The sequence below is a fragment of the Hoplias malabaricus genome, chromosome 5 (assembly GCF_029633855.1).
Source record: "Hoplias malabaricus isolate fHopMal1 chromosome 5, fHopMal1.hap1, whole genome shotgun sequence".
NCBI lineage: Eukaryota > Metazoa > Chordata > Actinopteri > Characiformes > Erythrinidae > Hoplias > Hoplias malabaricus.
The window spans coordinates 15,721,395-15,744,036 of record NC_089804.1 but is presented as its reverse complement, the minus strand read 5'-3'; the positions used below and the strand labels follow the sequence as shown (position 1 = coordinate 15,744,036).

Sequence of the window (22,642 nt, the reverse complement as noted above, 5' to 3'; positions counted from 1 at the left end):
CAATGATTCCAGGTAGGCTCTGGACCCACCCCGACCCTGAACTGGATAAGGGTTACAGATAATGAATGAATGAATTAATTAATTTTTACTGACGCTAGGGTTTCGTAAACACATTAGACTGGTTTCCAGTGTGGAAGAGCAGCAAATGATGAAGAAACATCTGATTTTTATTAAATCATGAATGGCACATTTAAGTGTCTGTTTTTCTGTCACAATCTCCAGAGTGTTCAGTTTGACTCCTGTAACAGAGCCAGCCTTCTTGATCAGTTTGTCCAGTGCACATTTGTTGATGCTGTTGTTCCAGCACACAGCAGCAGAGAATATAGCACTAGAGACAGCAGACTGGAATTATAGAAAAGAATAGAATGGAAAATCAGGTTTAATATTTAACAAGTGTCAGTATTCCACTGTGTGAAAACAATTCAGTGCTGTGGGTCTGAAAGTGTGTGGAGCTGGCAACAAGTAAGTCACAAAAAGAAGACCATCTGCTTTTTTCTTTTCAAAATAATGACCTGGTCACTGCAAGCACAGAAGTCTTTCGTGGATCATGAAAAAATGATAAATACAAAAAACTTTTTGGACTGAACTTAAGAGATGTCGGCTTTATTTATTTATTTTAAGCTGAATGTTTCCCAAACATCAGTGAAATATGGACACACAACATATTGATAAAAAACATTATACTGTGTGTAAATGCTGGTCATAAAATGTTGTTCTAATTTTGGCTGCTCCCTGAGGTGCTGCCACCGCAAAGAGTGCACTGACCAGCACAACCCCCTGTGGCCTGACATGGGACCTGGAGCTGTGCACAGTAACCTCCCCACTCTGACCCCATGCTGCCCAAAAGCTGTTCATTCTATGCAGTATATACAGCATAAAAATTGGTCACCAGGTCTTTCCGGAATACAAAACTCCCTCCACCAGAGGTCACCTTTGTCACATAACCGTATGACTGCCAGGACACAAACTTAAAAGATGAATTGGTCTGTTACAGTACATATAATCTGAATTAACCAGCCTACACCTGCACAAAGAACACGGTATTAAACCATTTTTGACTAAACAGTTGTTCAAAATGAGCTTACTCTCCTGGATCACTGTGGCGTTCTTAACTGAAATGCAAATACAGCACGGTAGTGGCACAGTGGGGAAATGCTAGGCCAAATATGATGGTATTTTCAGGAGACTTTAGTCAGTATATAACCCATTAGCCTCTATCACTCAAATCTTCAATCATGGTTTGTTCAGTCATTTCAAAACACACTTTCCCAAGACTAGATTTTAATAAGATGTACAGCTATCTTGATTGAATGTCTATTATATTCAGTCACTGAGGAATTAGCCCAGAGAACGCTGTGTAAAACACTAGTGGACCTCCAACTTTGCCCTCAGTCACCAGCAGTGGTCCGCCGCCTCCTTGCTCTCAGGGGTAAAACGATTAAAATGTTATAATAAATGCAGAAAATGTATTTATTACAATCCCAATTCCAATGAAACTGGGACTTTGTGTAAAACATAGATAAGAACAGAATACAATGATTTGCAAACACTTTTCAACCTTTATTCAACTGAATACACTACAAAGACAATATATTTAATGTTCAAATGGATAAACTTTATTGTTTTTTTGCACATATTCACTCTTTTTATATTTGAAGCCTGCAACACGTTCCAAAAGACTTGGGACAGGGGTGTGTTTACCACTGTGTTACATCACCTTTCTTTTTAACAACACTCAATAAGCGTTTGGGAACTGAGGAAACTAACTGTTGAAGCTTTGTAGGTGGAATTCTTTCCCATTCTTGCTTGATGTATAACTTGGACTAGGTCTGGACTGCAGGTGTCATATTGGGTTTGGTCAAGTGATCAAGGGCAAGGTACAAGGAGTAGGATAGAGGTAAGAACAGAATATTTATTTAAAAAATCAGAGGTGATGACACAAAACAGGACTAAGGATACTAAACACAAGGGCTAGGACGCTAAGTACAAGGGCTAGGATGCTAAACACAAGGGATAAAAACAGAGGATAAACACAGAAGCTAAACACTAAACATAGAAGGCTAAACAAGAATCTTTAAACATAGAACAAGACCTAGAAACAGAGACATGAAGCACAGACCACAAACATGCCTAATTTCTATGTGAAAGTACTGGGGTATATCTGTTGTCTCATGGGACATGCTTTGGTCAGTGATGGCTTACAACGGGATTTTTGCAGTGAAAGATGTATTTTCTGAGGAAAATTTTCACCTCCAATTAATTCACATCCACATAATCTCAGTTTGACTGAAGAGCATCAAAGAGACCCAGCTGAGCTGAAAAAACAAACTAAATGCAGCTGCGAAGCAGTTCCAACAACTCTCCCAATTATGGTTATGATAGGCTCTGTAAACAGATCTTGAGCAGACACACCGCTCTGAAATCATAAAACAGCTCAGATGTGCTGAACAGAGGGGAAATGTCAGCTGTACTCTTTAGTGGAGTGGTTTATCTCAGAGAACGGCAGTTTATAAAGTGATTTCCCAATGCTACGACATATAGCATGAAAACAAATGTGGAATACTGAGTGTTAAGATTTACTACAATGTATTGCTGTGTTTTTTTTTTCTTTCATATTGATTGAAAGACCCAATGGAATTCACATAAAAATTCCCTTTCTCTATAATATGCTGCATATTATTCTGAACACTGAACTGAACACGTGAATGAATGCTTTTTGCTTGTGGCGTGTGTATATTCGTACCACCAGGTGGCACTATAACAACAGGCAGGTACATATCAAAAGGCAGCAGGGTCTCACGTCTCCATGGTCCAGGATCTGAGCCTGGTTTGTTCCTTCCTTGTGCCTACAGACCCAAGATGAAGTAGTTACAAAGTATGAAAGATGGTAGTAGAGCTTAAATGTAAAAGTACTTGTTTGCAAAAGCAGATCTGCCATTCTAAAATCTAGAATTTATTCAGAGCCATTATTGCACATTATGCTTGCAAAGCCACACAAGGGCATGCCTGTTATCTTGCCTAGACACTGGTTGAGCTCCTGTTGGTTGAATTCTGGATATTATGGGATATCGATGCACGGTGGTGCAGCAGGTGGGTGTGGCAGTCACACAGCTCCAGGGACCTGGAGGTTGTGGGTTCAAATCCCACTCTGGGTGACTGGAGTGGGATTTGAGTGGTAGGTGGACTGGCTACTCACTCAGAAGTGTCCAGGGGTGATTGTGTGTGTGTCGCCCTGTGAAGGACTGGCTGTGTTCCTGCCTTGAGCCCATTGATTCTGGGTAGACTCCGGACCCACCGCGACCCTGAACTGTATAAGTGGATAATGAATGGGACATAAAACATTACACTGAACCATTGTTTACCAGAATAATGTATACACTTAATAATAAGTGTTAGATTCAGGTAACATGGTGAATTTTTGGGCACTTTCAGAGACTACATTTTATATATTTTCCAGCTGGAGGAGTTAGGTGTTTTGAGGGTTAATGTGGATTTGGGTATTTTCAAGAAATAAGGGTCACTAAGGAAATGTCTCCCAAATTTGTCTGACACCCTTTAGATGAAGAAATTACAACAAATAAACGAATAAAGTAACGTCATGATGGCACTTTAGAGGAAATATTTAAATAAAAATCAAAATAAAACTTTAATAAATCTCGTCTTGGGGGTTAAAAAAAACAAATAAAACATTGTTTTTTCTTCTATTAGTTGAACGCCTGAAGGGCGAGGACCAACACTAAACCAGACTAACAAACTGATTTTCTTTTCGTGAGGCTTGTAACATTTTAGAATCATTTTATGACGTTTTTTCTGCACAAAATTGTATATTTGTGTACAAATATTACTTCACTGAGGCCTTTATAACGAGAAATGGTTCTGTACTTAGCTCTCATTGTGGCCGTTAGCCGTTAACCGTTAGCCGTTACCTGTTAGCGTTCAGCAGGTTTATTCAGAAAGATATGGCTGGGTTTCTTGAGCATGATCCCACCCTAAACTCCACTCCGCCTTTTCGTCCAGTCAGAAGAGAGAGAGGGAGAGGGGGAGAGAGAGAGAGAGAGAGAGAGAGACAGTCCTAAAGTCTTACCACTGGCCACAGAGAGCTCAATTCAAGTCTGCTTAACTCTTCACAACTCAAAGAACGAGGGGCTAAAAGGAGCTCATACCACAAGCCCAGCTGTCCGTTTCTCCGCGAACTATCCCCGCAGCGCGGCTGAGAAACCCGCTTACGGATACTCCGCTCTCGGTAAATGAAGTCCCACCGAGCGTGGGACGGGGACACGAACTCTGCAAACTTCTGCTGAGCTGCAGCTTTTCCTTTCTCCAAACCGAGGGACCCATGCTGGGTGGCCAGGAAAAAATGAGGTCGAGGAATAATGGCCAAAAAGTCTGCGGACTTCTTATCTCTTTGATAGTGACCTCGTATCTCCTTAATGTAAGTAAACACACCAGTGTTACTTCTTCTTGCATGAAGCGTTTAACAGGTTACTTCCAAGGTTTGACTTCTCATGACTGAAATGGCATTAGTGGGCAGTGCAAGGTCACTCTATGACTCCAGTGCATGGAGTGCAACTGTAAAGCAACTTAAGGTCCCCAAACTTGGGTGGCTGCTTCACCTAGTGCAACTTTCTCCACTGGAAACTTTCCTTCTCTGGCATTTAGAGGGGGAACGTGGTGCTGTGATCGGACTCCTGTGGTCACCCCTTTCATCCACCCTTAGAACAGATATGATACTGAAGTGTTTATGATGATGGGACACTTGTAGAGTTTAGAAAATGTAGTCAAACTTGCACACACTTCTGTAACTGCTGCAACTACTGGACTCCCTCCCCCTTAAAAAACTTTCCCGAGTTGTTAAAGGGGAAAGTGGTGTTATGGTTGAGCACCGGTCACTTCTTTCGTCCAGTGTCCTGTGAATTGCTCAGGATGATCCGAAACACATTATACAAATAATGTAAAGTTCTGTTCATCTGAACAGAGTAAATCTCCACTGCAGTTTAGTCTAGTCATCCTGGTCTAATTTTATCCGTAGAAACAAGCTATTCATAGGTGTTCTCTTAGGCATCTGGGGGTCTGTAAGACTTGATCAACTTTGGTCTCCAAGAGCGTTCTCGAGGGTGGAACCCCTGGAGCAGTGGCTGGAGAAGCTCCTCTAGTGTTGAATGAGAAATGAATAGGGGCCTAAGACTAACCCTTGATGCACCCTGTTTTGCTTCATGGCATTTTACTTCACATTTTACCCCTTAAATCATGTAATTTAGTTATTCTCTTGAGTATTCACGCTAGTTGATTTCTATATCAGTTCAGCAGGTTAAGTTTTGGTGGCACATCATAGATAATTTGTCCCCATATTTCCTACATTTTACTGATCGTCTAGGTGAAGACGTTAAGCGGGAAGCCATTTGTCAATGATGATGATGACCTACACATGTGAGGCACAGCTCATGTTGCCTGTTACTCACCCTGCCACCGGTTATGCTGGGGCCTAGTAAGAACTGGAGATACTCAAACAGCCTTTTGGCTTGAAGATGACTTGCAATTAATTGTAAGTCTAAGATAAGAACTGCCATCATACAATCCACTGGAGTCAAAATGCTGCAGAGTAATGGAGCAATGGCATTATTTAACTAATTCCATCTGCACATGAAACCAGTTTGATAAAAGTGTAAAGATTTTTAAAACAAAAGGTTATGGACATATTAGCACCAACCGAACGATTTACAATGGGAACAATGTCAGCATTCTTTATTTATGTATACATTTTATTTCAGTATAAAAATTTAAATTGGGCATATATCGACTGTTCCTCATTTTAATGGTAATCTGTTTCACCTGTTTTAGTAATAAAGGAACACATGTCATTTTCAAAGTTCTTCCAAAGTCTACAACAATAGAAATGATCCATGCTTCAATTTCCTTCATTCCCTGAACATGGCTCTTTCTGTAACGTCAGATGTGTCTGTTCTAATCATTAGAATATGATTGAAACCAAAAAACCCTCCTGATGTCTGGGTTACAGCGCCTGACCTCACTGTTTTTTTGCTTAGGCAAGATGAGACAACTTCCTTAGCTTTACTATTGTTTCAAGGACCACCAGGGCTGACACAATGGCTAAGTAATTGGATTATCTGGAACCAAGGGGCATCTGTTTTCCCCATTACAAGACTGATTTACTACTTACCATACAGCACATAGGATTCAATTGTCCTCCATGGCCCTGGTTGCTATTGGTTTAGCTAGGGTCTAGTTGGAATTTGAGGTCAATTTGAGCCCCAAGAAAACACCAGTAAATGGAATTTATTGCCTTTTAGTTTACAGACAATCGAGTGGCCACCTCTCTCTGGTAGCAATCAATAGCCTGATAATTGACACTGGACTCTTTGCTGTCTGTTGTTCTCAGAGAGTGATGGTGGCAAATGTCTATATATTTTTTTCTTTTTTTTCTTTGTGTGTGTGTGTGTGTGTGTATGAATACATTCACTTGTTGATATGCTTTAAGTGCATGAACATACTGTAACTTTTTAAGTGATTGTATGTAAGCCTAGTTGTTCTTGGCAGATAGTCACTTGAACTTAGAGTTTAGATCCAAAATAGCACAGCCAAATCAGACTGAGATAAACTTTAGTGCATATATTTGTTGCTTAAATGTGGAATCATACTACCAGCGATATTCTGGTTCTTCATTTGTCTTAAGAATAGGTATTGTCGCAGTCACACAGCTCCAGGGACCTGGAGGTTGTGGGTTCGATTCCCGCTCTGGGTGATTGTCAGTGAGGAGTGTGGTGTGTTCTTCCAGTGTCTGTGTGGGTTTCCTCCGGGTGACTGTCTGTGAGGAGTGAGGTGTGTTCTTCCTGTGTCTGCGTGGGTTTCCTCCGGGTGACTGTCTGTGAGGAGTGTGGTGTGTTCTCCCTGTGTCTGTGTGGGTTTCCTCCGGGTGACTGTCTGTGAAGAGTTGGTGTGTTCTCCCAGTGTCCATGTGGGTTTCCTCCGGGTGACTGTCTGTGAGGAGTGTGGTGTGTTCTTCCTGTGTCTGTGTGGGTTTCCTCCGGGTGACTGTCTGTGAGGAGTGTGGTGTGTTCTCTCTGTGTCTGTGTGGGTTTCCTCCGGGTGCTCCGGTTTCCTCCCACAGTCCAAAAACACACGTTGGTAGGTGGATTGGTGACTCAAAAGTGTCTGTAGGTGTGAGTGAATGTGTGTGTTGCCCTGTGAAGGACTGGCGTCCCCTCCATGGTGTATTCCCGCCTTGCGCCCAATGATTCCAGGTAGGCCCACCATGGACCCACCGCGACTCTGAACTGGATAAGCGCTTACAGATAATGAATGAATTAATGAATAATTGGCTTGTGATCTTATATATACTTCTTATGTATAGTTTGGGATTGGATTAATATTTGAATTCAGTACAGTAACTACGATTGCCTAAAGCTGTTAATTAGGCACCTGAATTCCTGAACTTTTGAGTTTACATGTAACCTACACGTGAGCCCAAAATAAGAGTGGTAGGTAGTGGATGTGAACAACGGAGCCTGGAGTAGTAGTAAGAGAGGCTCAATTACAGGTCAGAGGAGTATCTAAGTGAGAGAAAAGCTGTAATTTTAAGGTGAAATTATTACAGTGTTCCTTTTAAAAGCAAATAATTTGACTTTTAGTTTTTCACATCTGTTTCGATTGTCTTGTGAGAAGAGACTAACAAACACAAAATATCACGACGTGTATGTTGAGAGACCTTCAGAAAGCCGTGGTGTTGAGGTTTGCTGTTTCAGCTTTGCTCCTTAAATTTACTCTTTGACGTTGCATGTGATTTGTCTACTGGGGTCTGGCGTCACCATTGTGACCATCGGACGCTATTTTCGTTTGCAGTCTCTCCCAGGATAGAGCACTGCAAGTGCTCTCTGACTTCATCCGGTGGTATGCCACTGCTGGGGGCCCGCGTGGCCTGGATACTTGCGGCCTTATACAGCTTACTGTCTGGATGTTGTGACAAAGAATTTTCTATTTTATCGTCCACCACCTTGACTTCTTTTGGGTGTCCACATTTCCAGCTTCTTGTGTAATGCCATGATATATTTAAACCGTAGATAGTCATTATGGTTAGCCACGTGACTTTTTTAAAAGTAAGCACTGAAGTCATATTGTGCATGATATCTGCTGGATATGAGCACATGTTGAGAGTCTGGGAGGTTATATTTGCCTTGTGAACAGTTTGTCAGCATCATATGGTTTGTATCACACTTGGCCGAATGTCTGGGGATTAGAAACTTCTGTAGTCATCGAGGTAACCTCTGCTGGAAAGTTGCTTGTAAATTTAAAGTGACACCACAGATTTCTTCTGTCCTGTCACAGTTTTGGACGTCAGCTGTGTCTAGGGCCAGGAAAGATAGTCAAGTGTTGAATGGCAATATGTACTGTATGTTTAAGAGGCATGGCTCCACACAAACATACAGACACGTGGAAAACAGACCGCTCTCTGCATTCATTTGCTCTACAGTGAGGTGCGACTGGGGTTCTGATTGAGGTCAGTGAGGTCAGCTTCCTCAGGCTTGCATTGGATTGTGGCCGTAAACATGTTTCAAAATTTGTTCTCCCATTTTTGAAACAGTTGTACTGCAAATGAATCATAATAAAATTTGATTTAAGAAATGAATTTAGGGTGAGATTAGTCCCAGCCACAGATGCCTTCTGTCCGTTAAGTTGGCCACACTGTCAGAATTCTGCTAGTTGCATTCTGACTGGCTGTCTGTACCTCTGCGTATACACTCTTCCATGTATCGTTTGGGGTGGCTCTGGTATTTGTCCGACGTGATGATTGCCGCCACCTACACACCAGGCCAAAATAGCTTGTGAGTGGTCCTTTTGAGTGTCAGTCAAATTACTTTACCTGCAGTAGTGGGTGGTTTTTGGCTACGTTAAGTGACAAAATGTACCAGACTCTCCCTGGAGAATAGGATGAGGTTAATATTCCTTTTTTTACTGATCAAAAAGACTTAGTTTTGAATGTGGGCGGAGCTTTAAACAAACCAGTGCTTCACACACCTTTAACAGACGTCTGTTGAAAGATTCTTTTGTGGAAACCAAAGTGGCAATCTCTAGAAGCAGGCTGCTCCATCCTGGTCCTGGAGATCTACCACCCTGGAGATCTCAGATCCAACTTTGTAGTTTACAGTTAGAACTGGTTATTGTTGGCAAATATTACAGAAAACGCTGGACTGGAAATCAGAGGGAAGAAAGTAACAAATCCTGCAACAAACCTAGCCTGAAATTGCACACACACAAACAGCTTAGATGCATTCAGATACGAAAAAAAAAGTTTTTGTTTTATTATGGGTAGGTGTTGATATTTTAACAGTACATTGTGTGAAAGTATGTCTGTATATTGGGTACGTCATTTGTTTACTTCCAGTATGCTTCAGTGTAATTGAATAATGTATATAACTGTTGCCATGTCTGTTCAGAGATCATACCATGCTATTAAATTTTTACATGCCATTCATCACTACGTGTGGGGAACATGTTATTCCTCACAGTGGTTGTCTGAGGCTTTCATTTTCATGGCAACAATCATAGAGTTGGGGTCAGGCTCCAAACACAGCTGCATTCTGGATGGCATCGCAGCTTCTGCAAGTGCAGACACGAACTACGAACTGTCTAAGTCATGGCTCTGCCTGGTGCCTCTCACCCTTTTCATACACACACACACACACATACTAAAAGCACCCCCTTTCTAAAACCACGACCCACCTCTTAGGAACACATGCTGCCAAAGCCCATTATGTCACATTGAGTCATGCTAGCATGGCTTAGGAATCTGGGGGGTAACTACCCAGCCAATCAGACCATAGCTCATGTTTCTCTGTGGTTGGGTGTGGGTGGTCAGGGAGGGAGCCGGACCAAATGCCAGCATTTTTGAAAGTGTGTTTCAGGCACAAAGGCGAACTTGTGAGTCAGATTTTATTATAATAGAATAGTTTTACAAAACATTGTGTGGTTAATCAGCCAATACATGTCTAGTGCCTGAACTCCACTACTTTAGTTTAGCGCTAGACCCACAAAGCTAACATTGCTAATATATTTAGAACATTTTCAGAACCTACACATTAACCTCATACAAAGTCAGTGTATATCAGCATACACTTGTCAAAAACAATGCTGAGTTGTGTGGTGATCTCACATGGGTTTGAATAGCTTCTGACTTACACACTGATATCTGAGAAAAACTATTTAGTATTTTCAAGCAATATTTAATCCTTATTTTTTGTATGACAGTAAGGCATAAGTTGTGAATGAATTGTATCTGCAAGCCAAAGAAAGCCATTATTTGTTAACTTGGTGAGCCAACATCATACCTTTTCTTCATTCATTTTATTACAGTTGCATAGACGGGCAGAGGTCCTACAGAATTTGAATCTTTTGTAGTTCTCGGTGTGTTTAAATCTTTGAACGTTTTTAGGCCTGAATTGACTTGAAGTCTTTTAAATGATTCAATTATTGTCATGCATAGCAGGGCTGCACAAAGTGATTCGCTGAGTACCACTGACCTCAGGGCGGCTTCAGCCAGAATCACTGAAAAGAGGTCTTTTGTACTCGTTGAAACCTTATTGTCCACGATGAGCCTCAAGCTGTAGTTCGGCTTTGATGTCCGTCAAGAAAAGTGGCAATCCCTCATGCTTGAGACACAAATCCCCCAGTTATTCTGCCAAAGTTAGCTGTCGTTGTTTCTTACCCGTTGCCTGAATGGCTGTATGACATCAACCAATCTGACTTCTTTTTGAAAATCTCAGACTAAACATACTTTGAGGAGTGTGCTAAATTCCTTGTACACGATTTTCTCATGCAGTTGCATCACACAAGGAATACTTAAAGACAGTATGTGTATAGATCATCGCTGTATTACACTCTTAAGGAGCAACCTGTATGTGTATTCAATTAAAAAAATGACCAGGATGTGCCATCACTGATTGAGGACACATGTAAAGTTGAAGCGCTGGCGACTCTGACTGCAGTGTTGCAGCCACTATATTATTTTTGAGGAGGCCCATTCTGGAGCAGAGCTCTGTTGGTATCCATTCACAGTAAAGTTACCACAGCTTAGGTTGCTGACTTTTCCTGAACAGGTAAGTCATTTCTAAAAAATATATATATATAACAGTACAAACTGTGTTTTGAATTAAACTCTGTGATTTTGTGTGTTTTAAACAAAGAACACGAGGATTAACAGCAGATTAAAGTGTGTAAACTTTGCAGTGTCTGTTTTATCATTGAGAAATATCGGTTGTGAAATGACGTACACTGTCCTGTATAAATAGGTGGATTATGGTTCATTCTTATGAAGCCATGAAGTTCATAATTCTTGAAATTTTCTTGCACTCGTTCATGTACAGTTTGCCTCAACCTGGCAAAATCCTTTCTAAAACTGAGTGTGTTTTTGGTTTTCTCAGATTGGCAAGCAATAGTCTGCAGCACAATCCAGTAATCTACCACAACCAACAGACCCCAAAGCATTCAGGAAATGTCTGGTTTTGTCTAATTATGGCTGTCTTTTAGATCTGAACTATTACAGTCGTGTGCCCTGTCTTGTAGAAGGTGTATGCCAGTCGAGCTCTTTACAGTGCACTGTTCTCTTTGCTCTAATCTGAGGCAAGTCCCGGCCTGCCCTGAAATGAAAGGGAGTGCTTAGCTATGGGTCTTGCAACCCGGTTGGCTGCATGTTCTTCAAGGGAGTTATTAAACCATTAACATGGAGCTTATCATAGTTAAGGCACTGCAAGTAGGGAATGAAAAGGAATTTGGTGCCCCCAGGATACGCCGTTTCACAAGGGAAAAAAAAGGAAAGCAGGTAACAAATGTTAGGAAAGGCCTGTGGACAGGTTTCTCTCTCTCTCTCTCTCTCTCTCTCTCTCTCTCTCTCTCTCTCTCTCTCTCTCTCTCTCTCTCTCAGCTTTATTTGACACTTCACATTCACTTCATGCAGCTCCAGTTTGGTGAAATGTAACATAGAAAAGGATCACTAGACATAACAACAACATTACTGTCTAAGTGTGTTTGGTCTACCTGAGCTGTTGTCCTGGGGTTGTTTTACCAAGAAGACTTTCTAAGTTAGCCAAAGAACTTGAGTCAAAATTGAGACGGGACGTTTCTATTGGACAAGGCTCCCTTTTGGCCTAATTTATGCAGCTAAATTCTTGGTGAAATCCCCCTGGTGCTTCTGGAACACTGTAATTGAGGGCAGGGTTGGTGGTACAGTCTCTTTTGAAGTGGTTTCCAGGATTGGACATGGTTTGCCGTGCACTGGCCTTACCCCTCAGTGTTGTGCAATGCTCTTTGCCTACTGAGACCCACTCAAGGGGCTTTAGAAGTCACCCTGAAGTCTGGTGTGCATTAGCGTGTCAACAGCCCCCCACCCCTGAGTGCCGTTCACTGGCCCTCTGCCACAGCTGGCAGATTCTGGCTCACTTTTGTTATTCGGGGGTATGAGATAGTGCTTTGTTTTAGATGAGGATGTGTTTATGTTGAAGTGCAGATTTGGTCATTTTTGGACTCCTTAGCGGGGCAGAGGTGGGAGTGCATCCTGTGAGGATGGGCAGCTCAAATTTAGGGCTATTTTAAACTCATGTTTTTAAAAAATAATATTCCAAAAAGACAATGATTAAATTATTCTTATTTTCAAATAAGGATGTTCAAAATACGGATGTTGTCATTGTGCATCACTATATACAACATACCTTATCTATTGCCGGGTGATATACTTTTTTACCTTTTAAAATTCACCATATGGTCTGTGATTCTTTCCTACTCTCTCTCTGCAGTGATGTTGAAAAACACAGGTCTTTCATGGTGTGTGTGTGTGTGTGTGTGTGTGTGTGTACATACTGGGTGGGCCATTTATATGAGTACACCTTAATAAAATGGGAATGGTTGGTGATATTAACTTCCTGTTTGTGGCACATTAGTATATGGGACAGGGGAAACTTTCTTAAGATGATGGTGGCCATTTTGAAGTCGGCCATTTTGGATCCAACTTGTTTTTTCAATGGGAAGAGTGTCATGCAACACATCAAACTTATTGTGAATTTTTAACAAGAAAAACAATGGTGTGCTTGGTTTTAACGTTTTAACGTAACTCTATTCTTTCATGAGTTATTTACAAGTTTCTGACCTCTTATAAAATGTGTTCAAAGTGCTGCCCATTGTGTTGGATTGTCAATGCAACCCTCTTCTCCCACTCTTCACACACTGATAGCAACACCACAGGAGAAATGCTAGCACAGGGATCCAGTATCCGTAGTTTCATTAAAACCAAGCACACCATTGTTTTTCTTGTGAAATTCCCAATAAGTTTGATGTGTCACATGACCCTCTTCCCATTGAAAAAGCAAAAGTTGAATTCAAAATGGCCGACTTCAAAAGTTTCCCCCTCCCATATACTAATGCGCCACAAACAGGAAGTTAATTTCACCAACCATTCCCATTTTATTAAGGTGTATCCATATAAATGGCCCACCCTGTAAATTGATTTAAGCAGGTCACAGATGTTAAGACCCCCGAACTGTCCTTTGTAATTATTTGAATATCTGTATTTATGTATCTACTGGCAAATTTCAGTGCTCTTCCTTAATACGCTCTCAGACCAAACATTTATAGACTCCACGTGCCAAACATTACCTAATAATACCCTTCATTTCAAAGGAAGTGTGTTCCCTCCTTTCTGCAGTACCTTCATATACTCTTCTAGGATGGCTTTTCAGAAGATGTTGAACCTCTGCTGTGAAAGTTTGATTGCTTTCAGTCATGAGAATATTTTCCAGCTACTATTGCCACACATCCCAAGGTGGAACTACAAAAGAATGCAGTGCTACTAATCACAGCCCAATAAAGGAGGAGGTTTATAACCCTCTGGCCGAGGTTTTCATTGGGAATGCTGACCGTACGCTCATGCACAGCTATTCCATAACCTTCCATTCCAATTGCATTCTGCTTCTGCAGAATGTACAAACTATGTGCATATGTTAGCTGTGGGTGTACATTAAAATTCTACTTTAAATTCTATTCAAGTAACTCATGATACATATATGACGTATACGGCTGGATAAAGGGATGTTCAGATGGAAAGGAGGTTTTAGGGTGTGGTTCTCCAGCCTGTTGGTCTTTAGCATCGGCTGTATCCTGCAGGAGGAAGTGTGGCTCGCTGAGTTCTCGCAGCTTTCTTTAGCCCAATGCTGCTAGCTTTGATATATACATTATTGTTTTGCCATACAACTTCAGCTGATGGGAGGGGAGGGGGGGCAGAATCCTGCTGATTCATCATCCTGTTGGGGAAATGAAGTCTGGAATTATCTGTGTAAGGAGCTGGGGGAGGGCGCTTCCCTACTTCCCCCACAGTGGAGTTTACTCAGGCTTTCCTGTGGGTCTCCAAGACCTAGACCTCACAGCTGCCACGGAGTCTCTTGGGTTCCTCTGAGGGAAAAATGCAGTAATTTGTATGGAGTTAATTTTGCACCAAAAAATGTACACAATACAATAAGATCAACAAATAAGAAGCTCCATCGTACGTAAGTGATTGGACCTTTCCATCAGTTCATGCCTCATTTTTGCACAATGGAGTGTAAATTAAATAATAATAATAGTTGCCTAATGCAACAAGAAATATGGGGAACAGCTTCAGGAAAATGGGTCCAGTTTGGAACTGAGTGCAAGTGCAGCTTCTGTAAAGTCACGTGTTAATTTCAGTGGCAGAATCAGCTTCTAAAGTGCACCCTCGGCACGGCTATCAAAGCAAACATGTTTGAACTGGAAATGATTCATTTTCTCTGCAGCCACCTGTTTTTAAACCTTCCAACACCACTTCCCACACTGTGGACTTCTCAAAGCCTTCACTTGTCTTATTTATATTTCCATTACAAAAAAAATGAATACCCATACGTCCAGCAGCAATATTTTCCATGCACGCTTCTTTTTTTCTTTCCTGCCTCTAACTGCTACTTTCTCTCTCTCTCTCTCGTTTCAACTTGATCTCTAATGGAAAAGAGACATCATCCACAGACTTATGACTACAGAAGCTGGGTAAAGGGTGATTTGATTCTGGAGAATTCCATATTCTCTATGCTTCATCCTTTACCTGGGCAGGGGATTTTAGACGTGAACTAGCCTCCAGCACAAGTAGAGCTGGACGATACGGACAAAATTCATATCACGATATATTTCTTGGTTTCTGTCGATACGATACATTTCCGATATTGATATGAACAATAAAATGGCATCACAGACAAACCTAAATTTTTTATGGCTTTGTCAATATTAATAATTTGACAGTTCCCTGTAATGACCGTCAATCAGTGACTGATGCTTTAAATAATGAATATTCAAATCTTATAAATGTTTAAAAATTATATAATTTATTGAAATAGTTTATATTGCAATATATATTGATATTGAATTATTGTCCAGCCCTAACCATAAGCATCCGTATTTTACAATCATTAACAGCACAATGCCTCTGGTCAACTCAACTCTATCCACCCAATGAGAATGAAGCTACTTGTGCTCTGTTGGACTTTAGCTGAGAGATCACAATGGGTTTGAACCTGTGAACTCCTGGTGACAAGTCAGCGCTTAGACCACTGCTATGTTGTGATATAATTCACAACATAAATTGGATATTGTCTGTACTTAAGGAAATCTAAATAGCTGCATGTTTAACGTGTGCTGAATTAATGCTTTTTAATTGGATTTGTTGCTGTACATTTGTCAGATTTGTAGAATCGTGAAATTCATATATATTTTAAAACATTTTTGTTTGGCACTTACCGTACAATGTGTCTGTGTCAATTTTTAATACATACCTTGCCACATTAATCACTGTTAAATCATGGTGTAAATGATGTTTTTAAACATGTAATTATATAAATAATATAACAAAAAACAACTTTTACGGTCTAAAGGAGAAAGAAAACTTGTTTCTATTTATTTTCTCTTTAAACTGTTGGGCTTTCTCAGAGACCCCAAAGCTGTAGTGCAAAAGTGGGATTGATCTTCCCCGCAGTCAGCCATCGGGAACACTGATTTCTCCTTCACTGATTTTTTTGTTTTTGAGTGTGCTTCCTTGAGGTTTGTGTGAATGTTTTAATCAAAGTGTGTGTCTCTGTCTTTGTCTCTGACTTCCAGAGCTAATATTGACGACTGAACTTACTACCACCACAGTGAGATAACCAAGCTAAATGTTATGAGAAGGGCCCAGTGTCATCACTTGACAGACGTGTGTGCTGTCGCAAGCAAAAGATTTGGCGCTTCTGGTCATATGACTTTGGTTTATTGATTTTTTTTTTTTTTTTTTAGTTGAAACATATTCAAACAGACACAACACTTCCGAGTTTGTTAATGCACATCCACTGACATTAACCCACTGAAAGACAAAATAGGAAATGAAATTGCATATCGCAATCTTCTGTGATATCAGAGTGGCAAAGGTGCTTAACAAATGACACATTGTGCAGTCCTAAAGTGTGATTAGTGCTTGCATGAATGCTCGGAGAGAAAGCTGTGGATCTGCAGCCTGATAAGGAAGGTGTGTGTGTGTGTGTGTGTGTGTGTGCTACTAAGTGCCTTGGCAGAGTCAGTTTGCCAGGTTCATGTTGTGCCGGCTGCCCTCAATATTTTTTGCCTGTTAAATGCTTCTCAGGCACTGTGTCAAATGCCTCCTTCAGAAGCCGTTCCAGGTCACTGCTATATCAGTCTTTAGTGAGGTGTATCAGGCTTGTTTACACAGGTACTCTATGTATCTCAGAATATCAATAGGCTTCTAGAGAAATTCTACATATCAGTCCCGTTTAATACAATACTTAACATTTATTACATTTCCAATCACAACAATTAATATGGGGCGGCACGGTGGTGCAACAGGTAGTGTCACTCCAGGACCACTCCAGGGACCGCTCTGGGGAACTGTCTATGAGGAGTTTGGTGTGTTCTCCCCTTGTCCACATGGGTTTCCTCTGGGTGCTCCAGTTTCCTCGGTGACTCAAATGTGTCCATAGTTGTGATTGTGTTAGTGTGTGTTGCCCTGCAAAGGACTTGCGCCCCCTCTAGGGTGTGTTCCCACCTAGTGCCCAGTGAGTGCGGGCAGGCTCCGGACCCACCGTGACCCTGAATTGGATAAACGCTTACAGACAATGAATGAATAAACAACCTTTTCTACGCCAGACAAAAAGCAGAAAGCGTGTATATAAGAATAACACAAAAAATATCAATGGATAAATACAATACCAAACAGATTTCAGTTTAATACCTGTACACCATGCCTTTATTACAACATCCACATTTTTTCAGTAGACCTACTTTCCATTTTTCAAATGTATCTTCAGGGACACCACCCTCAAGTTCAGTCTTAGAAGTTGGTTGCATTTTCTGCTTCACCCTTAGCCAGGCTGTGTGTTTGATGTACAGAATCTCCACTTCGGTGTCAGTTTCCTTTTGCCAAAAGGAAAGGAAAAGTTAGTAAGGGCCTCCTGCTGACAGCTCCACATCCCATTAGACCCATAGTGTTTAGTTCTCTTCTCACAGTGGACACGAACACCCTTATTTATTTGAAAACTTTGCTGAATAATTGAGTTTTACCAATATAGATGAGCCCTATAGGAAGTGAAGTCTCTGAATTTTGTACCTGACATTTAAACTTAATGCCCACTGCATTACAGTAAGTCTTTTAATTCGTAAATTACACTTCTCAGTGGTTTTGCTGCTTGCTCCCTGTAATCTAGGCCTTTTAACAGCAAGCCAATAGTTTGGAAGCTTCCAGTCTATTCATTACATGCAGTGTTGGTGCTTGTTTTTGTCCGGCGAGAATGATTCTGTTGAATTATTGCTTAGATTTGTTACTGAAAAGAAATAGACATGAGATAAATATCCATGGGATGGCAGCTGCAGTATCGGACCAGATGTTGTCAATAGCATTTCCAAAGTATAAGCACCAGCTGTTCCGCTGTTACATAATTGTTCAGCACTTTGATTTGCCATGGTACTTGTGGAGTCCCAGTTGTACACAGTGTTCCAAACCGGAACACGCATCAAGGCCTGTAACACGGTCATACATGCCTTTCACGTCTTTCAAACCAAGGGCCAAACAATAAAATGGGCTTAACTGAACACTAATAAAACATGCATCAATTTTCAATGTTTGTTTTCATACTTTACGTGAAAGGAATGAACTAATGAGCCATTATATAAAAAATGAGCAGATTATGCTTTGTCCTGGACTTAACAGCTTTCTGAAGGGAGATTCACCGCTGAGAGGAAGGACTAGGCTTACTTCCTGAATGTGAAACTGCTCCCACTGTGGTGGATCTGCATATGGGTGGTTCCTTACTTCAAGATAGATATTACAAAAGCAATCCTGAGATATTTAATGCTAATTGACATGTAATTAAGTTAATTCAATATTGTTACATATTGCCATCAGTCTTAAGAGACATTTCTGGCTGTAAGAGACATTTTAAAATATTGTAAAGCCATTTTTTATGGCAGAGATTAGTTTGAAAACCCAGAAACTGGTCTCAATAAAACATTATCGAATACTGTGCTGAAAACGTGGGCTCGTAATGTTAAGGATGGCCCTGTACTAGGCTGCACAGGCCTTGGCTTGTGACAGAGCTGAAATTTTTGTGGCTTCTAGACTGAAGTGGCTGTGTGCAACTTTGCCTCCACCCACGCTCCATGTTGACTTTTTGGGCTCAGCAAGGTTTTCGCTCACTTGATTTGAGAGCTGAGTCTAGTGTTGAACTAAGGCACGCTGCCCCTTTGCAGCTACCAACACACCAGATGTGATGAGACAATCAAGGTGGATTCTGATGTTTAGTCTCTAATATGAAAGGGCTTCTTTGGCCAGCTCTTTAGACTGCATTTTATTGCATTCAGATTTGTCAGGACAGTGTAAAGTTGAATGACTTTTTGCAGCTGCTAAGAAGTAAAAACAGGTTGGACGTTTGTCATTTTTATGCATCTTGTATAGGTGATAGTTGATGAAAAATCCAGGAAGCGTCAGTGCGCCTTCCGGGGCCTAATGTAGTGCTAATTCCACTTCTGTCAGGTTGTTATCCTTTGTCTGATGTGTCTCTGGTTAAAATCTAAACCTAAAAAAAGATAAACTTGGTGACTTTTTAGCCACTACAGTGTTGAAATACAGCCAGTCACATCCTGCAATGTATCAAACCAGAGCTTCTTAATCACCCTGGTCAAGGTTTTATAACCATCTAAAACTTCAAGCCAACTGAAGCAATTACCCTTTTAAAGCGGCTAATTAAACAGCCCTTCCAGCCCTGATTTATGGCAAGCTGGAAGGCCTGCCAGTGCACAACAGCCTCTTAGCAGCGAGAGGGGACTTCTCAACCCTATGGCCTTGGTTCTCCTGCTGGGCTGCCATCAGGGCCAGGACATGGACAAAAAAGGACGTTGTCAGGAGCGCACCGGGGACTGAGACCGTGGCCAAATTCCTTGGCATACTCACAAAAAAAACCTGCCCTTGGGCACATGTCTTAACCGCGACCTGTTGTTTTGTGGGGGTTCCCTAGTGCTTGAATAATATGAGAACTTGCAGCGTGGAGATTTAGCCAGATAACAGAAGAATGGGTAGGGCTTTGTTTTGGCTCTGTGAGCTGGCGAGACCGGAGAAAAGTTTTCATAGCCCAATCAGCCCAGCCTGAGGTGCCTGTGAACGTCTAGTCAGCGCAATTCAACCGCACCTCACTTGGTGGAATTCCAGGAATTGACCTATACGTACTCTGCTCACACATTCACTATTTTGTAGCTACTGTTGCGAGATTATCCAAGAATAAAGAAGGGTGGCAATAGTCTTATTAAAGCTAATTAAAATTATAGCGCAATATATATATATAGTTTAGAATATCAGCTACTTTTTTATACAGGTGTGCTTTGTTTTTCTGCAATTACACTGCCAGAAAAACTAGCTCTGTGGTGGTACCTTCAAGGATTCATATGTGTATCCTACCAAGTTGTGTACAGAATATATTGTGGCTGTCCAAAGAAAACACTATATCTCCATTTTAGTTTACTGCATCATTTGAACACAGAAGCTGTCCTTTACACTGTGTTGAAATTTCATCATGAATGACCCAGTAGAAGTGCTCCAAAACTGCTTGGAACTAAATATTCCACAGTCAACTGTCAGTGGTATTATAAAAAAGTAGAAGCAATTGGGAACGACAGCAACTCAACAAAAAAAATTACAGAGCGGTGTCAGCGAATGCCGAGATGCATAGTGGGCCTGCAGAGGATGGGCGTCATATTAAACCCTGTGGATTAAGAACGGGATGTCACTCAAGTTCATATGCATGCAAAGGCACATGAGCGATTAATTTTGGCAATGTAGTGTACATGTTTATCTTTGGATGGCGACAGTCTTAATAAATAATATTTGACTGTTTCTGTAGGGTATGCATTTTGGATAGTTGGCCAAAAGCAAAGATGGCATATAACAAGATGATGGTGGAGATTTCATTGAAAGCCTGGTGAGATTTATTGTTCATTCATACTCATTCTTGGAATGCAGTACTTAATGGGCTGGTAAACCTCAATTATGTAAGTTAAAAAGTATTCTACAAGTCATTTTTCTCAACTGATTTGCCTCGGATTTGCAACAGAAGCAAGAGCTACCTGTAGCTTGGTTTATATTTGAAGCCCCTGGGGGTCTTCTGAAAGTTTCCCCACCCCTTGGGGCCCTCAATAAGTGCTGATTATTGCTTCTGTCACTGTAGAGATTTCTCAGAAAGCAACTCTCGCCAGTGTAGTTTTCACACGACTTTTACCGGTGCTTACATACGCCTGTAATTACCTCATAGGAAATGAGCAGCTTCACATCTGCTTCCAATGCAGGTAGGGCCCTATGTTTTCATGCTCCTTTGGACAGATCCCATGGCATGCAGATGTCTAAGTAGAGAACATGTCTTGTTTTGCAAACCTTCAACTTCTGATTTCCAGAGTATTCATAATGCTGGTGAATGGTTTGTGGAAAAAGGCCGGGAGGAGATGGAACTGTCACCAAAATCATACATTCAGAGGATGATTTCAGTGGCAGCAAGGTGACGCTTCCCTTTAGGACAAGCCCATTCTTTCTTTTGCCGTCTGAATCTGGAGCAATCAAGTATACCCTATAAATACCTGCTTCAAGTGGTTGTATAGTCATAGATTTCCTCCTTATGTTAGACATTGTCTGTTTAGGTCATGCAGATAATTGTTTACATGTACAGACATTGTTCCCAGCCGCATTATTTAGTGCTTGTTTAGTTTAGACCTAGCAAGGAAGGAAGACTAAGTGAGACGAGGGCTAATGTTAAATTATTTTTTCAGGGTTTCATTTCACTGGCTCAAGTAGGTGTGGTACATGTCTAGAGGAATTCCTTCCTCAACCTACGTCAAGAACAATGGAATTGATGTCAAGGGGATACCACGCCGGTGTTCTCGATGCAGCTGAGATAAGGAGAGCAATAAAAAAAAAAGGAGCGCCAGTAATGTTAGTTTGCTGATATGTTGTTTAATATAGTTGTGTTAGAAATTGCTTCTTGAAAATAATAGCAGTCCCTGTATGGCATATCATCAGTAAGGCTACAAATCAGTCCCACCAGAATTTGCAAATACTCTTAAAAGGCAATTGCACTGATTTTTAAAATTTCTTGTATAATTCAGTCCCCAAGATGTTAGCAAAATGTTAGCTAAAAATGTTCTTTTTTTTTATGAAATGCTCAATTCTAAAAACACTTGCCAATTCTTATTTACTTTGCATGATGATAGGAAAAAGGGGTCAAAAATGAGCTGTTATATGTGATGAAACCTTTTCTTAGACACTGTGGTCAGGACTTCCATTTCAATCAGTTCTGCTGCACTGAAACTGACACAATGGTAGTGTGTTAGTGTGTGTTGTGCTGGTATGAGTGGATCAGACACAGCTGTGCTGCTAGAGCTATTAAAATGCTCAGTGTCACTGCTCGAATGCTAAGCACATCTTTCATACATGGTTTTTAGACCACGGTTGCCAGGCTTTCAGTAAAGCTGCACTAAAATAGAGATAGAATGATAATGACGTTGACATCATACGCCTAGCAGACACTGCTGTTACTGTTCAGAGAGGGCTTAATTAAACCTTGAGGGAATTTGGCCAGGCATCAAACCTTTGTATACATTCAGCTTCACATAGGTCATCCTCTCAGTTTGATTAATATAATAGAGTTGGAGGAGTCAGGAGAGTCTGGTAACATACTCTGCGTCATCTATTTTGACATGGTCTGGCATAGTGTCTCGTGAACTTTTAAAAATACTTTTTTGGAATTAGTAATTACGGTTTGGCTTGATTGGTGAAGCAACATTTTAAAATAGAAGCGAGCTGTTTTGTTCTGCCATGTAACTGCCTTTTTGGAACACATTGCAGTTGGATTCCAGCCATTCAAAATGATATACAGTGTAGAAACATCTCTTACAAAAGTCCCCTGTTGACCTTGGACCGGAGCATGGAGTGAGTCACCGTTTATCTCTGGACTTGCAGGTTTTTCCCGCTTTTCTTTTGCTACCTGACCCTTGTCCAACACTCACAGAGCCCTGTCGTCTCTTCCTAATGCCACTTAGTATTTGGCCAATGTTCCCAGGAATC

The 22,642-nt window shown here is 41.0% G+C and overlaps 1 protein-coding gene and 1 long non-coding RNA gene across 2 annotated transcripts in view; one reads left to right on the top strand and one right to left on the bottom strand.

The window, feature by feature from the left end:
* Positions 1-1,948: 1,948 nt before the first annotated feature.
* Positions 1,949-4,302, bottom strand: LOC136696629 (uncharacterized). Its single transcript, XR_010802628.1, has 4 exons — positions 4,164-4,302; positions 3,927-4,005; positions 3,197-3,307; positions 1,949-2,846 (listed from the first exon to the last, which is right to left on the bottom strand). It is a non-coding gene; the product is annotated as an uncharacterized lncRNA (long non-coding RNA).
* Positions 4,303-4,311: 9 nt separating this feature from the next.
* Positions 4,312-22,642, top strand: part of hspg2 (heparan sulfate proteoglycan 2) — a 141,960-nt gene continuing 123,629 nt past the window's right edge. Inside the window, exon 1 of the mRNA XM_066671195.1 lies at positions 4,312-4,432. Within this exon, the coding sequence (XP_066527292.1) occupies positions 4,337-4,432 (96 nt within the window). The 5' untranslated portion in view covers positions 4,312-4,336. The remainder of the gene's footprint in view (positions 4,433-22,642) is intronic.